General features: G+C 35.7%; 1 protein-coding gene across 1 annotated transcript in view; it reads right to left on the reverse strand.

Moving 5' to 3' along the window:
- The window catches only part of CEP83 (centrosomal protein 83), a 102,141-nt gene that overhangs the window by 45,609 nt on the left and 37,480 nt on the right, over positions 1–19,052 (reverse strand). The window contains exons 4-7 of the mRNA XM_069489983.1: positions 16,850–16,942; positions 14,840–14,971; positions 4,734–4,985; positions 2,104–2,235 (exon numbers count right to left, since the gene is read on the reverse strand). Coding sequence (XP_069346084.1) covers positions 2,104–2,235; positions 4,734–4,985; positions 14,840–14,971; positions 16,850–16,942 — 609 coding nt within the window. The remainder of the gene's footprint in view (positions 1–2,103; positions 2,236–4,733; positions 4,986–14,839; positions 14,972–16,849; positions 16,943–19,052) is intronic.

Below are 19,052 nucleotides of genomic sequence, written 5' to 3' on the forward strand. Positions count from 1 at the left end.
TAATATCCAATATCTTTAAAATTATGGTTTTAGCCTTTCAGGCACAGAAATCCAATTTTGTCACCACATTTAAAGAAGACTCTCAAGGTTAAACTCACATTAATAAAGTTTAAAAAGAGTGATCTATAAAGTCACAATGGCAGCTTAGTAATTATGAGAAAAAAATATAACAATAACTAGAATACTCTTAAAATCTGAAGGATTACTATCTTCTCTCCCTATAGACAAAATTACACAGTAAGAAGGTAGCTTGGTGATCACAGAATCAGAACAGACCAACTGAGATGAATGTATTCTTTCATGACCACAGATTAAGACAGATTAGTTTATTCATCTCCACATTTAGAATAATTTTCTCAGTGGGACCACAATAAATTCTGCTGACTAAAATCCTTTCTCCCCTCTGTCATAAACACTATCTCTGAGTCTTCTCAAGCAAGTGCTGCAACAAGGAATTTATAATGAATACATTATTCCTTTAAATAAATTCACATATTTCTACTAGGCTATAATGAATGCCTTTTAGTCTGGGAGCCATCCTGTTTCAGGTCATTTCTTGTAACTCTACCCTGATAGAAGGTGCAATGATTTCACTGACTCGGAAACCAGTCTTACTGCCAAGTTCTTAGAAGTGACCCAAATCCCAATAATAGCAGCTAATATTGAGTGATTACTTGTTAGACTCTATGTTAACATGCTAACATTCTTTATACATAATATCTCATTTAATTTTTGCCACAACTCTGAAATATTAGTCCCATTTTATAGATGAAGACACTAAAGTTTCAGAGAGAAAGTGAAATGCCCAAGGTCACATAGCTTTAGAAAGGGAAAGAATTAGAATTTGAATCCAGTCTGTCTAACTCCAGAGGCCAATAGTGTATAAAATACTTTTATCATTGCTATCCTATTTCTGGTTATTAGATTCCTTATATATATTGTATTTGAGAACAAAACCTTTAAGAAAAACCTTGTACCTAAAAATGTTTTTGGCATATTCAAATTATTACATTCTTTTAAAGATAACATAAATGCAGATCACGCTGCTAATATTAATTTATTCATTGAAGAAATATTTATTGAGTACCTACTATGTGCCAGCACTGTCCTAGGAGCTGGAGAAAAAGTATTGATAAAAGCAATGTCCCTGTTCTCTTAGAGCTTACGTCTGATTGAGGGGAAGGTGGTGGGAAAGAAACAGTGAGACAAAAACTAAATAAATATAAATATATCAAACAGTATTAAGAGCTATGAAGAAAAATAAAGCAGGTAAAGAAGATATAAGGCAGAGGGAGCGGGAAGATGCTACTCTACTAAGTGAAGACAAGGAAGGTCTCTCTGCTTAGGTGCTATCTGAAAGAGGTGAAGAAGCAAGGCATGTAGATACGTGAGGGAAGACAAAGCCAGGCACACAAATGCAAAGGCCCTGGGGAAGCAGTGAGTTTGCTCAAAGAAGAGAGGGCTGGGGGAGCAAAGTGAACAGGAGGAAAAATGGATGGTAATGGCTGTGGAAAGATTGCAGGATCCAGATCACACAGGACTCTGAATGGGTGGAGGGAAGACCAGCTAGCAAGCTACCATAGAAACTGAACCTAGCTTGGACTAGAATGGCCACAGTCGAGGTGGTAAGAATTGGTCAGATTCTGCACGTATTTGGAAAGTAGGATAATAGGATAAAAAAGATTTCAGGATAGAGAACTAAACTATTTAAACACAAAATTTCTTTGCCATTGTACAGTACCAAGTAGTCTAAAGCATGAAGTAGCCAGGTGCAGTCTCATGCCTGTAGTCCCAGCAACTTGGGCAGCTGAGGTAGGACGATCACTTGAGCCCAGGAGCTCGAGGTTACAGTGAGCTATGATCAGGCTACTGCACTCTAGCCTAGGTGACAGAGTGAGACCCTGTCTCTAAGGGGGGTGAAAAAAAAGAATGAAGTGGAAGCATAACATGACATACTCCACTGGTCAATGCATTTATTTCTTATAAGGTAGAATGATACAATAAGATTTCAGTAGAGAGAACTAAACTATTACAAACAAAATTTCTTTATCATATGGTATCAAGCATTCTAAAAGAATGAAAGAGAAACATAAAACGACTTACCGTACTGGTCAATGTACTTATTTCTCGTTCAGCTTTATGTAATTTACTATTTAAAAAGGTATTTTGTTCACTGCTTGATTGTAGCTCTTTTTCCAGGCGTTCGGCCTGTAGTTTAGCTGATTGTTTTTCAGCCTTTTATTAAAACAAAATATTTTAAAATTTGTTCATAATTTTTCACCATTTTATCAAAATAAAATAAGCACTATTTAAAAAATACATGTAATAATTATACAAAAAATTATTCAAAACCTCAACAATATTAACATGTAACAAAGTAACAAGAGTTTTCTCAAGCTAATTGGTAGGATTCAAATGAAAGATATTTGCTCCAGGAAATGTGCAACAAAGAGATTCTAGACAAACAACATATCAATAGCCACCAACAAAATAAAGCTCATATACTTCTTTCATGAGAGAAACTACCTAAATAGGTATCATTTGATACCTATTTACTCAACAATGACATATTAATAATTCAAACAAATATTTTTGAGAGTTTCCAGGCCATAGCAGATATGAAAAAGCATATTAGAAGACAGAAGAGAGGGCTCACTGATAGCAGTAAATAGTGAAAATTAAAATCTAAATCAATGGAGATTCTTTTAAAAAGAGAGAGGAAGAGAGAAGAATTCAAAATCCTCAGCTAATCTGGAGACTTCTGAAGTATGAGCAAAGAAGCTCTTTACCTCATCACATAATTAAAATTTTTAATGAAGTCTGTAAGTTGTCAAAAAAATTTCTGGTTGGTAACGCTCATTGTACTCTTTAATTAGAAAAGGAAAACCGAAGGTTTTTAAAAACTATTTCTACTCGAAATAATTAAAATGAAAACATTTTGGCATTTAAAGGAAAAGCTTCAGTTTTATAACATCTCATTTCCTATACACAGTTGCTTCTTGATTTATGACAGGGTTACACCCTGATAAACTCACTGCAAATTGAATATACCTAAGTCGAAAATTCATTTAATACACCTAACCTACCAAACATCATAGCTTAGCCTAGCCTACCTTAAACATACTCAGAATACTTTGCATTAGCCTACAGTTGGGCAAAATCATCTGGCAACACAGTACCCCATAGAGAGGTTGTTTACCCTCAAGATCATGTGGCGGACTAGGAGCTGCAGCTTGGTGCCACTGCCCAGTCCAGACAGAGTCATACCACATGTATCACTAGCTCAGGAAAAGATCAAAATCCACAATTTGAAGTACAGTTTCTAATGAATGAGTATTGCTTTCATACCATGATGAAATAAAAAAATTTTAAGTCAAATCATCTTAAGTTGGAGACCATCTGTATCTTAACTATGATAAGGAGTGTATTCAACAAGTAATTTGGGGGGAAAAAACTGTTTTCTTCAAATATAAAATCTTATCTCTGGCCATAATTATAGCCAAAAAAGTTAAAGAAATGCTTGCTGTCATGTGCTTATTTTAATTTCACCTGACAAATGGGAAACTTAAATATAGGCTCTTCTGAAAACGTCACAAATGAACCATCCATCTTTTGTCATCATTCAACTTGCCCTGAAAATAATCACTATAAACAACCTCAATGAAAAGTTTCACACTGAGACTACATACTACATTCAACTGCAGTCATCCCACTTATTCTGTCACCGTGTGAAATACACTAAAGATGTTAGGATGGCAACATAAACAGTCTCACTCTGAACTGCTTCATGTCTAAGGTCCAATGATACTGACAACTTTAATTCAGGAAACCAGTAAATACTGACAGAAGCTTCATGTGAAAAATAAAAAAATGACTTCTACTCTTCAAAACGTATCAGGTAGTCCTTATACCAGCTTGCTGGCTGGAAAATAAAAAAATCACCATTTTGGATTTGGATATTGAATTTTAACTACAAACCAGGTGCCTATTAATTTCCCTCCAACCCACATCATTTCATACCTGTTCCAAAGAAAACAAAAAACACTTTGAACTGCACAAAATAAATGAAAACAATTAAACTGGTATATTTTCTACAAGTTAGGCACTAAGAACTAGGAGGAGTAAGCAAGTCTGAATAAAATGGAAAGTGAGAATTTTCACACAGCAATACCTCTAGGAGTACCAGCCTAGCTCTGCCAACACTTATCTTTCTCTAATGAACTCAGGAAAATAATTCAGTAGATGCTTGTATGCATTAGTACCCAAGTTGAATTTTAGTACTCTGGCAAGAAGCTGTCATAAGATACATAAGATGGTATTTCTGTTCAAACAAGATTTACAATTTTAACATCTCAAATCCCAGTGTAAGGAACATACTATTTTGGAAGAAATTATTCTTTCTAGTTGGAGATGACTTTAGTCTCCAGAAGCTCAAATATATATATTTTTTTGATTTTGCATATTATATTATGTGGCATTATAAGAGTTAAGTCATTTCAGAGAGGTGACTTGACTCCCCAAGAATAAATAATCCCTTTGTAAATGTGGTAGCATAGGTACTGCTTACAATCAATAGCTTTCTTCTTTACAAAAAGAATACATACTCTTGGGATTCCACAAATGCGTAAGCATTACACTGGTAAGCAGGCACTTATGCTCTAAAAATCAAAGGCTTGTCAATTGCACTTTTAAAAAGTATGCCATACTCTACTGGGAAGCAATTAAAACCTTACCTCCAGGGATCTGACTGTAGCCTGCATCTCAGCCAACTGCCGCACCTGTATTCTTTGGACATTTTCTACCTGAGCATCAGAATTCTCTTTTTCAGCCCTTACTTCTGCTACTTCAGCCTCTAAACCTTTTAATTTCTGACACAATTGGACTTTTTCTCGAACAAGCTGTTCCACTCGTTTGCTGTCTCTTGTGGAATCAACACTAAGCAGTTGGTTGTGTAGTTCTTCTTTATCTTTCTCCAGTCTTACAATCTAATAATTTGAAAGAAAGCATACAAGCTTAAATTATTAGATTTTTAGTCATGAACATGCTATACAAATCAGTAAATTAAAATTAAAAATTGACAATATGAAAGCTCAGCTGATGAAATGAAATACAATGGAAAAAATCTAAAATGTCACGTTCTTCATTCTGTACCTAGCATAACTCAAATGTGAGGGCAAAGACTTTGTCCTATATTCCCTCTATCTCCTCATGGTGTCCACACAGGGCTTAATTGGTTGCTGACTAAAATTTAAAGTTATAAATACCATGAAAATAATTATTAAAAATACACCAAGTATTTTAAAATATATCAAAACAGGGATTCATGCACAACTAAAACTCTGACCACAGCAAAGCCTTTCCTCTTGTGAGAGTAATTCTTGGGCTACGTCTATCCTAATAAAATTATCTATTTCAAGGCAACTTAATTCACACAAACGTTGCGTGTCTGTGTAAATAAAAACAAATGTGACTGATGAGTGTTTTTAAATGACAGCTGGGAGTTCATTAAAGTCCTGGTTGTAATGCTGGCCTGGTTGTTAGTTCTTAGATTCAAGAAAGAATTGAAAATAATCACTCCAGGGTATGTGTTAAAGTCACTGGGGAACTTCTAAGAGCAGAGACACCAGTGGTCTTGTCATTCACGCCAACTATCACTGCCAGACCCCATGGGCCTCCAATCACTGGGTTTCAAACTGCTTTCTCACCTCTAAGGCATTTCAGAGGCTCCTCACCTCCCGGGACTACAAAGCCAAGCAATCAGGATAGAACTCTTTGTTTCCCTTTTCTGATCTCCCCAACTATCCCCCTACCACTACCCAAACCTCTATTGGTAATAATCAGGTCCCCTTTTTAGGCCGTATGGTTCAAATTAAGGAAAAGATTCAGCTGCTTTTTTAAAAAAAGAGTAGCAACCACTGCTGTAAATAAGACCAGGGATTGTTTGTAGCCAGGATGAACTTCAAGTGCTCACTCTAAGCCTAAAGAAATGACAGGCAACCTAGCCAAAAGTGGCCCAAGAGACAACTGTTTGATCACAGAGCTATAAGTGAATCTAAGAAGTATGAGGCCTCCACCCCAGGGCAGGATCTGTTTTCTGCATCTGTAAAATGGAAGACTGAACTGGAGGCAATCTCAGATTCTTTTCAGTTTTAACATATAGTGATTCCAATTTGTTTTCTTCATGTTGAATTTAAAATATCAATGAGAAATATAGGTAGAGCCATCCAGCAAACAAAGTATCATTTTTTCTAGAAAATTAAATTAATCCTTAAAGGTAGCTGTAGCATTGAGGGTTAAGCCCTCAAAAGCCCAACTAATTAGTAACTCTCTTCTACTTTTCCTCCCACACTTTACATGTAACTGTAAGTATATAACTGGGTTTGGTCCCTGACTTTTTTTCCTCCATATATTTTTTTTCCTTCAACTAGCTTTGTAACTTTGTGCAAGTCACCTTTTCATTCTGGCTTCAGTGAAATGAAGGACTTGGGCTGGTCTTTAACGTACCATTTAGCTTTTACGAGGTAACTTAAATGTGGTTTTAATGTGCTATATTAGAGGTGTGGCGGCTCAGCGAGGTCAGGACGCAATGCGTAACTCAGATTCAGACAGTGGTGCCCATTGCTGAGTACTTACTATGCATCAAGTACTGAGGCTAAGCGCTCTACACGTAAACAACAATAATAATAATTTCTCTTGTAGTTACTATTTTACACATGGGGTCACGCGGCTCATGTTCTCAACCAGCATGTTCCCTACATTATTGCTTTCTCCGTTAGTTTTGAGAGGCATTTATGTGATAGCTGAAGTGATAGCCAAAGCTATGGGACTAGATGACAGCTAGCTAATGGCTCAGTCAGGATTAGATTCCACGTTTATATCTCCTAAACCAGACCTCACTACCAAATTATTCTTACCAAAACTGGTGATCACTGCCTAATTTCTCTGTTCACTTATTCATTCACACAACAAATATTTACTGAGTACTTACTAAGTACCCAGCACTGCTTTGGGTAGTAAGGGTACAACCCAGCAGGCAAGCACACACACACAAAATCTCTGCTGTCAAGGAGCGTATTACACTCAATCACCACCATCGCACCAGTGATTGTCCTGGGCATCTGGACACAGATCATGGACACAACCTCAGATCTTTGCTTTTCCTCCACTCTCAATCAGGTTCACATGTCATCTTCCTTGATACACTGAATTTGTTGTGCTCTCAATCCTTCCTCTAACTTCCGAAGGGCTTTGCTTGAATTTTTCTTTTATGACATTTACCACATCTGCCCATATCATAGTTACCTCTACATTTACTTTATTCTGTTCTTAAATATAAACTTGTTTGACAGGTAAGATGATGTATTAACCAATTTTACTTTCTAAAAAGTTGAAGTAAAGGAAATGAAACAGAAACAGATCAGGGTTGATTTCCTTTTCAAAGAATGATAGCACCACTCCAATTCTCCAAGGCACACAAACAGGAAAGGCAGTGTTATCTAACTGCTCCATGCATCTTTGTTTTTATTATCTTTATGATGCAGCATAGAGAAATGGGTAAGAGAACAGGCTCCAGAACCAAACTGTGTAGGTTTCTTTTTCCTTTATTTTAAAGATACTGTCCTACTGTCTTCTGGCTTGTATTGTTTCCAAAAAGGAGTCTGTTGTCATTCTTATCTTTGTTCTTCTGCATAAAATGTCTTTTTTTTCCTTCAGTTACTTTTTTTAAATTGAACTTTTTATTTTCAAATAACAGTAGGTTCACAAAGAATTACTAACATTTTAAGGAATAACAGATAGATCCTGTGTGCCCTTAACGCAGTTTGTCCCAATGGTAACATTTCTCTTCTTCTACTTCATGGAAGACATTAAGGAGAATTGGTCTTAATTCCTTTTTAAACACTTAGTAAAAGACCAGGTGCGGTGGCTCATGCCTATAATCCTAGCACTCTGGGAGACTGAGGCGGGAGGATCGTTTGAGCTCAGGAGGAGTTCGAGACCAGCCTCAGCAAGAGCGAGACCCCCGTCTCTACTAAAAATAGAAAGAAACTAGCCGGGCAACTAAAAATATACAGAAAAAATTAGCCAGGCATGATGGCACATGCCTGTAGTCCCAGCTACTCAAGAGGCTGAGGCAGAAGGATTGCTTGAGTCCAGGAGTTTGAGGTTGCTGTGAGCTAGCTAGGCTGATGCCACAGCACTCTAGCCTGGGCAACAGAGTGAGACTCTGTTTCAAAAAAGACAAAAACAAAAAACACTTAGTAAAATCCTCTAGTAAAACCATTCATTTGGGGAGTTTTTAAATTATGAATTTAATTTCCCTAATAGTTACAGACCTATTTCTTATCAGGTGGGTTGTGATAGTTTATGCCTTTTGAGGAATTGATCCATTTCATCTACACTGTCAAATTTATTTAGAGTTGTTCAAAGGATCTTAATTATACTTTTAATATCTACAATTATGATATGGTCATGAGTGATATTCCCTTTTTCATTCCTGACATAGGTAATTTTTATCTTCTTTTTGTCAGTCTTGCTAGAGGTTGGTCAATTTTAATAAACTTTTCAAAGAATCAGCTCTTTCACTGATTTTTCTCTGTTCTTCGGTTTTCAATTTTATTGATTTTTGCTCCTTATTATTTCCGTCCTTATGCTTGCTTTAGTTTTATTTTGATAACCTTTTTCTAGGTTCTTTAGGTGAAAGCTCAGATGATTTAATAGGCATCTTTTCTAATGTACGCATTTAGTGCTATAAATTTCTCTCTCAGCACTGCTTTACCTATACCCTAAAAATTATGATATGCTGCATTTTCATTTACAATGTATTTTTTGAAATGCAATCTCACTGAAATGTTTTTCATTGAAATTTCCTCTTTTACTCATAAATTATTTGAAGTGTGTCATTTCATTTCCAAGTGTTTGAAGACTTCTCTGTTACTTTACTGTTATTAATTTCTGAAATCAAGTCTACTGTGGTCACAGAACTCACTCTATATGATTTCAAGTTTCATAAGTTTGTTGAGGCTTATTTTATAACCCAAGATACAATCTATTTTGTATATATTTAGTGAGCACTTCAGAAGAATATTTTGGAGCTCTTGTTGGGTACCATGTTGTATAAATATTAACTAGATCCTGCTGGTTGATAGCTGTTGAGTTCTTATATATCCTTGTTGAATTCCTAATTTTTTTTTTTTTTTTTTTGAGACAGTCTCACTCTGTCACCTGGGCTAGAATGCAGTGCCATCATCATAGCTCACATCATCCTCCAACTCCTAGACTCAAGCGATCCTCCTTACTCAGCCTCCCGGGTAGCTGGGACTACAGCCACGTGTCACTGTGCCCGGCTTTTTCCATTTTTAGTAGAGACCAGGCCTCGCTCTTGCCCAGGCTGGTCTGATTTTTAGCAGTTGTTGGGCGGGCGCAGTGGCTCACACCTATAATCCTAGCAGTCTGGGAGGCTGAGGCAAGAGGATCAATTGAGCCCTGGAGTTTGAGGTTGCTGAGAGCTAGGCTGATGACACGGCACTCTACCCAGGGCAATGGAGTGAGACTGTCTCAAAATAATAATGATAATTCTATCAGTTGTTGAGAGAGGGGTACAAAGTCAGCAACTAAAATTATGGATTTGTCTATTCCTCTTTGTAGTTCTATCAATTTTTGCTTCATATATATTGCACCTGGATCGTTTTCCCTCTCTGGTCTTATATAGTGTCCTCACACACAAGCACTAATCAGTACTCACCCAAAGACTCCAGAGTTATCCTCTACAGAACTCCAGAATTCCCCAACACTCTGCTCTTCAAATTCTAGTTTCTTTGGCCTCCCCAGATTCTGAACTCCAACTCCTCAACTCAATAACCATGGAGCTCAATCTGCGTCTTCCCTCTCTGCACTGTGACCTGGAAACCGCCTCCAGAACATAAGACAGGGCAATCACAGAGCTCCTATCATTCATTTCCTTTTCTCAGGGATCACTGCCCTGGGCTGTTTTCCAGTGTCTAAAAACCATTGTTTCCTATATCTTAACCCAGTTTTTAGTTAGAGCCTTAAGGTAAATTCTGTCCCTATTATTCCATCATGGCCAGAAGCAGAAATCCTCAGACTACCTAGATTTGAATTCTTGTTCTACTACCAGCTAGCTGTGTGGCCTTAGACCAATCTCTCAGTGCTTCCATTTTTATAAAATGGGGATAATGATTATCTAACTCCTTGGGTTGTTGAGAGGATTCTAAAAAGTATAAATCAAGTGTTTCTCTTAATAAATTCAAAGGTGAATTTGTCTCTTGCCCCTATTTCTTTCTTTCACTTCTTCAATTTCTATAACTTCTCATTTATAAATCTGAAATCTATTTAAAAATATCTGCTAAATTAGGTTACTTAGTACTATGATAATTACTCTCAGGTATGAATGGTAGTAATACCATTAACTGAGTATTTACTATGTGTCAGGCATTACAGTAAAACATTTTGCACGTGAAGTTTCAAGTTCCTAAATCTTAGTTTTCAAAATTGCTAAATTAACTTTTTATATTCCTAAAAACAACAATAATGCGACCACTGTTAAACTATTCTATGTTTCTCCTTTTTCCTTTTGTGTACTATAATCAATTTTTCCTAAATTAATGGTAGAATGTCTTTTATATAAAAACATTTTGTCATTTATTTATACTAAGAAGGTATCACCTAAATTACTTACATATTGAAAGTTCACATTTTAATCTAATTTTGGAAGCTACCATCTCCATTCCTTCTACACCTATTTTTCTCCTAGTAAGAGAAAGATTGTCACAGGGAGAAAGCAATTCTTAGAACTATATACCTGCTCCTAGACACAGTAATAAAGATTAGGGGATGGGATACAGGAATTGTTGGGAAATGAGGTGACATTCAATGTATTTTAAAAAATTCTACTCTGACTAAACAAGAGAATATGGATAATAAAGCAAATGCCTTTCTTAGGCCACAAGAGTTACGTTGGCCATAGAAATGGTAAAAGAAAGCCAACTGTGACTGAAAAAGAAAAAAAAAAAGCCAGGAGATAGAGAATCTAAAAGTTGAGCAGTCAGAAAGCTAGGAGGGAGATACAGGTAGGGAAGGCAGACACTTATGAGCTATCTATCTATCATGTGCTAGGTACTTTCTAAGCATTTTATGCATTTTAATTTATTAAATCCTTACAACAACTCCATAGATAGGTACTATTATTGAGCCCATTTTATAGATGAGAACACTGATGCACCATAGAAGTCAAGTTGATTCCCCAAGGCCACACTAAATGAACATTTAAAACATTTTAAAATTATACACATAAAAAGTCTGGTTTTTGAGATACTCTAGTCTGCATTCTAGCACAAAAACCTTAAATGAGTAAAATTTCATAAAGCCCATCTAAAAGGCTGTCAAAATCAATCCCAAAGAATTCCCACTGTGAGACAATTTCTTTTTAACTTGGGAGACTTTTGCCTATTTTGATGTGCTTCAGAGAAATACGAAAAGAGTGCAGGTCGGAGAACTTGGAATATTTTATAAAGATAAAGGAACCAACTGGGCCTAAAGCAGCATTCCAGATTAGAACTTTAGGACCTACCAGGGCAAAAAGGAAGTATTTGAGAGGTTTCATGATGTCTACTGATATATATATATATATATCCATGGGTAGGAATCAGAACCAGAAGCACATTATCAGTTTTGTGCTACCAGTACTGCAAGGAAAAAAAAATGGCATTTTCAAGGAACCAGCAAAGTTCTTTTTACCATAGGAACTTTGGCTTCTCATCTGACCCATAAAAGCCAAAGAAGAGCTCAGGCAGTTTGAAGAACATGATGCAATAATCCCAATGACTTGTCATTATATATTGTCATTCTGATGGTTTTTCATAAATGTAGTGCTCCTTGCCCCTCTCTCCTGAAATCTTAATACTTCTGCACTGAATTGCTCTTGTTTCTTTCACTCAGTCTACCAATATAATCACGTGTACCTACAACTCTCTGTATTTTTCTTCATTACTATTTTCAGAATATAAAATTAGAATCCTAATAACATAAAAAATAGTCCCACTTTTGAATAATGACCATATATACAATAAAAAATACTGAGTTATTTTTATCTTTAGAAGTAAAAATGCATGATTATTGTATGTCCTTAATGTAAGAAAATCCAATTAATTTATTACATGAATTCATAGATTTTACACTAGCTTAAATTGTAAAATTGAAAGATAGCAAGAATGGGCTCTATTTTGAAGTTCTGAAACTATATTTGCTATTTCTATGAAGTACATTTGAAACTATATTTGCTGTTTCATGATCCAGTCACCTCTCCAGGTTTTACTGTTTTTGTACATACAAACTAGAGTCTGAAAGGTAAGTGATGGAATGAAAGCAAATTCCCAATTATCCATTCAGTAATATTGCTTCTGCATAATCAATTGGGAAGTAAAAGGAAAAAAACTACAGTCTTATAAGAAAATCTTACTTTTCTAGTCTCTATTAATTATGGCTTCTTAACTAGCAGCTTATCTTCAGATTCCTAAGACTATCATAAGACATACCAATGATGAAAATTGATGACACCACTAACCCCTTAAAAAGACTATGATTTGGTCTTTCATGGGTGAAAAATATATCACTCATCAGATTTCAGATGCAAGTTTTGTTCTTTAAAAAAAAACAACAAAATTAAGAAACTACAGAATACAAATAATCATTACAAGATAAATATGATCATTAGATTTTAAAAGCAAAGTATAAAATAAAGCACCACCATACTGAACTTCAGTACTCTTCAATATGCTAAATCTTCATTTTAGCCTGGAAATCTTTATCACTCCTATTTTTCAAAATAAAATTTTTACAGGTAGTTCCTTTAAGGCTGTCATAATTACAGATTGAAAACCTTTTTATAACCACATGTAGTATAGATCAACCAACCTCTCAACAAAATTGCAGTTGTCGGATGGCCCTAATCAGAGCAGCAATTTCAAATTACTACCTGCCACTGGATGGGTTGGCAGGTTACTGGATGGGTAAAATCCAGAATATGTGTTGACCACATGTTGAGATGTAGGCTTAGGGCATCTGGAATGCGAGTAGTAGGCTGGTTTGTGGCTTTGAGGGTCTGGGTGGGAGATTGCATTTTCTTCTTTGTGCAAAGTATGGGAGTGTGATATTGAAGGTGGATTTAGTCTATAGCCTTTCCCACTCCCTCTTGAACTGAAGCTGGAGAGAATAGGTATTTTTAAAATGTTATGGCATATGCTGATACAATATGATGGCATTAAATAAAAACAAGAAACAAACTAAAATAAAACAAAACAAAAAATGCTCTGGGCTGGGAGTTGGGATACCTAAGTTCTACTGTTAACCTGGCTGCTGACCTTCTGTGATACTTTGGACAATTCACTTATTCTGTGCCTTAGTTTCCTCATTTAAAGTGGAAAAAATAAGATGCTCCTGCCTTATCTCACTGACTACTAGTAGAAGTAACATGATATGTGAATAAAGCACTTAAAGCGTAAAAAATATTTTAAATGTAAAAAACTATTATAAATATTTATAGTGTTCTGTGGTACTGCATAGTTTTTTTGAGACAAAGTCTCGCTCTGTTGCCCAGGCTAGAGTGCCATGGTGTCAGCCTAGCTCACAGCAACCTGAAATCCCTGGGCTCAAGTGATCCTCCTGCCTCAGCCTCCCAAGTAGCTGGGACTACAGGCACATGCCACCACGCCTGGGTAATTTTCTCTATTTTTAGTAGAGATGGGGTCTCACTTTTGCTCAGGCTGGTCTCGAACTCTGGACCTCAAGCGATCCTCCCACCTCGTCCTCCCACAGTGCCAGGATTATAGGCGTGAGCCACCGCACCTGGCCTGGTACTGTATTGTTGTTAATGGACTCAAATAATCCAAAGTTCAGCTTTTTACATATGAAATAATCATGAAACAGTTTGTTCACTGATACGAATAAATCAGTCTAACCCAAATAGCATAGTTTTAGTTTTTATTAGATGTCTAGAACACTATAAATATTTAGTAATTGGTAAAGGACAGTGAGTATATTTTAACTCTTAATTCCAAATAAAGATAATGCAATAAGTTTAAAATGTAGATGTGTTTGTAAGTAAACAGAATGTATCACAGAACTACAGATACCACGCTATTTATTTATGAATATGGCAGTATATAATTGATATTTCTTTCTTTCCATCCTCAAAAATCTTCCAAAGCAACATGAGGAATGAAAAACAGAAACCCCATTTTTGGCAAAACTAGGAAACAAACCAGAAAATGAGTAGAAAGTCTGCCAAAAGCAATGGAGATGGAGTGGGAATGCACACTGTAGGCAGCAGAGAATGTTAAAGCTGCAGATGTCAGAAAGAACAAAGTATACTTCTTGAAGGTGATGGGTACACCCTAAAGTATAAATCCCTTCTTTGTATCAGTGGAAACAAGGTACACAGGCTGACAGCTAGGGCTCTCCTGGATTGGTTTGGTTCCAAAAAGTAGAGGGGACAATGCTAAATAAGCAATCACACAAACTGTTACTATATTTGCAAACAGAAGTGTGTCTCTGTGGCTACGGGAGTCACATGGCCTGATAGAAATCCCCAAAGTTGCCTATCTCCACTGGCTGGGGCAAAATAAAGGAGAAAAGGAATGGAAAAATATGAGTAAAAACAGAACATTCACAAGAAAAATACTGATTTAGAGCAGATGAAAATCTTGACAAATATTCCATTAATAAAAATTATGCAATAAACTCTAATTTGGGATTTATAAAAATATATCACAAAATTTTATTGACTAGAATAATAATGAATAAGCTAGTACAATAAATCACTCACCTCTGATTCATACTTTATTTTTTCTTCTTCTAACATATGTGCAAACTCTTCTTTCTGGTGTTCAAACTCTGACTTGAGAAATGTGTGTTCATAGCGAAGCTTATTATATTCAGCTCTATACTTTTCCACTTCCTAAAATAAAAGGAGATTACAATTTATCATGAATTTATGCACAAAATTTGTACTCACTCCAAAAATCACTTTTGCAAACATAATTTTAAATTACATTGTACGGACAGCCATTCTAAAAGTAAAAAATAATAAATTTAACAGAAATACAAATGAACCTGGAAAAGTCCTTATGACAAGTATACTACATACAGAATTAGTACATTCATGAGGAGGTACCAATAAAGTAAATTACCATTCAATTAACCTTCTTTCTTCACTGATTCTCCTTATAATAAAACTGTATAGCATGACTTAAGTTTTGAGCTTTGGGCTTAATAAAATAATATTTAAGATGCAGCACATCTTTCAAAATACAGCTAGATTTTAGAAAGTATAATTAAGTATGAAATACCACACCCTTAAAAGTCAAACAAAAATTCAAAATACATAAAAAGTTATTTGAATATTTAGTACAACAACTTAAGATTCTATCAAATATTACAATGATAGTTCAACTCAACATACCAACCTAAAGAATATATATAGCACCATCTCTCTTGACTAACCAGGAACACATGCAATTCCCTGCAGTGTTCTAATTCTGCTTACTAATGGCACTCTGTGAAGGCTGCTGGTACTATGAATACTCAACAGGAAACTTGGGCAATAGAGCACAAAGATACAGGAGACACTATTTCAGCATGGATCATGAAATTAGGTAATGAGGAAAGCATGTCTCCTAAAATACTCAGCTAAGTATTTGAAAGATTTCTAAGCCAGTTTATAAACCAAGAAAATATGTTTCATGATCTTATTAGAGATATACTTTGTTTTGATTTTTTTTAAAAATGCTTTTACTTGATCACCTACCTTGGGTCTGAATGATTTTGTTTACTTTCAAAAATTAAATCTACTCTCAAATCATAATGGTTTGCCACTAGGGGTGATTCGAACGACCTTATTATCAAGCCAGTAAGCCACTATAAAAGAGGATTCTACAATTGCTTTATACAATGGCAGGATCATTAGACTATAATTACCCAAAGGGCTCCATTTTGAAGGGGACAGTAATCATGTGTATGTGCATGACCAGGTATGTTTGTTAAATAAACTAACACATATAAAACGCCTAGCACAGTACCTAACACACTTATTATCTGGATTCTTTTCCTGTCCCCTCTATTAAGCATTTAGTTATACCAACACTTAAGAGGAGATTGCTCTCAACCTGAAGTAAAACTATAACAAACTTTTCCTTGCATGAGGGTGTATGAAATTCATTCTTTCCTTCAACAAATATTAATTGAGCACCTATTTTGTACCAGGAACTGTTCTAGGAACTCTGAATGTAACAGTGAACAAAACAGACAAAGGTTCCTCCTCTCATGCTACTTCCATTCTAGCGGGGGTAAAACAAAAAATAAACACAATAAATAAGTAAAATTATATAGCATATTAGAAGGTGATTTGTATCAGAAAAAAAAAATAGAGCAGGGCAAGGGGGATCCTAAGCAGTGATGGGAAAGGCAGGCTGCAATATTAAACAGGCGGACTGGGGATAGTCAACGTAGGGCTTATTGAGAAAGTGACATTTTAGTGAAGACTTTTAAGACATAAAGGAGTTAGCCAAGTATTCAAGGCAAAGTAATGCTAGAGCAAAAGCTGTTCAACTGCATCACTTCTGGAGTGTCAAACATATATCAGGAGGCCAACGTGAATGGAGGAAAGGAGGTCAGAAAGGTAACGGAGTCCAATCCTGTGAAGTCTTGGGGCCACTGTTAGGACTCTGAGTAAAAAGGGGAGATACTGAAGGGTTTTTGGGCAGGAGAACGATGCTTTTCATCAAGACTTTGATAGTCACATAAGAGTAAATGTACAGTTCTTCACATAGGTACTTACTTCATCCAGATTCCGAAAACGTTCTCTCATTGGAATTTCTAATTCTTGTTGTATTTGAGATCTTAACACTTCCAATTTTTGTGGCGTTAATACCTAATATATAGATAAATACAAACAATTCTAAATATGGATCATAAGTATTAAAATCAGGAGTTCTCGAAATTTCGAAGCCTAATTATGACAATCAAATTTGATTCATAAAAGTTTTCAAAATATAGCTAATTTTATAGTAATCACTATATAAATAGAATCACCGTTTAAAACAGTACTTTACGAATCTCAATTTCAGGCTCTCAGAGATGTCAAAAATTCCATTAACATGAAGGAGACAGTCATTGATTATTGTATGTTAGGAATAACTATGTTAGCAGCTAAGGCTATCATGTTGGATACAATGGCTGATTGCCCATTTTCCAAAGGAAGCAAAATAAAGGTAAAATAATTTGTTATACCAAAGAGACTTCTTCAGACTTATTTTTAATCAAAAAAGGCTGATTTTTACTCTCACCACCAAAACTAATTTAGGCTCCTCCCTGTCACAGTCTCTTATAGAACTCATATTTCAATAAGTAATTAAATATTTATGTACACTCCATATGGGCAGAGTTAGTCTTTATCACCATTGTATTCCCAACCGCCCCTCCCCCCCCACTGCCTGGCACATTAGAACCACTCAGTTATTACTTCATGAATGAATGAATGAACAAATGAACAAATACTGGCTGTAAAAAAAAGTACAGTTTTTATTTACATTAATCTCTATAAAAATGAGAATAATGTTCAGTTTAACTCATTTATTCATCAATATTCCAATTTTATTCAAAATGTTACATTTTACTGAATGAAAGCCTACTATACATAGAGCATTGTACAATGTACTACAATCTATATACCACACTGTTCTAAGCACCTTACATGCATTAAATTTATTTATTTCCCACAACAATCTCATGATGTAGCTACACTGGGCACACAAAGAATCTAAATAACCTTCTAAAGATCACAAAGACTCACATGAAGTATATATCTCCCCATAAGAAGTTCAAACACTGGTATGAAAAATAACCGAATTAAAAAAAGTCTTTGGGAAAAAAAACAAAAAATAAAAAATAACCCATACACTCAAAAAACTATAAAAGTAGGCAATACAGGCTTACCAGATAAGGAAAGTCAGAGAGAGAAAACATTTAGGATAGAAAGAATGATGCATCAAGAAAATGAGAAAACTAAAGCTTAGGTAGAACCCAAACTCAAGGAACAGAAAACATTTTAACTTGCCTGGGGTAGCAAAGACTGTATGGGAGGAAAATGATTCTCAAAGATGAATTGAAGGCATTTTGGATGGGACCACAAGAAGCACTACAAGAAATTTAGAATCCTGGGTCCCTATGCATTAACTCTGGCACAGAGATAATTAGTGATGTTGGGTGATAGGTACATGAAGATGCATTTCACCACTCTCTATACTTCTGTATGTGTTTAAGATTTCCCTAATTAAAAGTTAATTACAGGGCCAGGCGTGGTGGCTCACGCCTGAAATCCTAGCACTCTGGGAGGCCAAGGTTGGTTTGAGCTCAGGAGTTCGAGACCAGCCTAAGCAAGAGCAAGACCCCGTCTCTACTTAAAAAAAAAAAAAAAGAAAGAAAGAAATTAGCTGGACAACTAAAAATATACATACAGAAAAAATTAGCAGGGCATGGTGGTGCATGCTTGTAGTCCCAGCTACTGGGGAGGCTGAGGCAGAAGGATTGCTTCAGCCCAGGAGTTTGAGGTTGCTGTGAGCTAGGCTGACTCCATGGCACTCTAGCCTGGGCAAGAGTGAGACTCTGTCTAAAAAAAAAAAAATTAATGGATGAGGCTGGGCATGGTGGCTCATGCCTGTAATCGCAGCACTCTGGGAGGCTGAGGCAGGAAGATCGCTTGAGGAGTTCGGTACCAGCCCGAGCAAGAGTGAGACACCCGTCTCTACTAAAAACAGAAAAAATTAGACTGTGTCAAAAAAAAAAAAAAAAAAAAATGTATGGGAGCAAAGAAGGATCCTGAGACATCTCTTTAAGCCTCTTTAGGTTTTTTTTTTTAATATTTAGTAAAACCTCAATAATCGATATGTTCAAAATATATTGTAGTTGATTTAGTTTGGGGTTTAACTAGAGTTAAGTAAATAATCCTTTGTATTTCAGTCTACATTTTATTCTATTGTTTT

This window comes from Eulemur rufifrons, chromosome 16, assembly GCF_041146395.1.
Source record: "Eulemur rufifrons isolate Redbay chromosome 16, OSU_ERuf_1, whole genome shotgun sequence".
Classification (NCBI taxonomy): domain Eukaryota; kingdom Metazoa; phylum Chordata; class Mammalia; order Primates; family Lemuridae; genus Eulemur; species Eulemur rufifrons.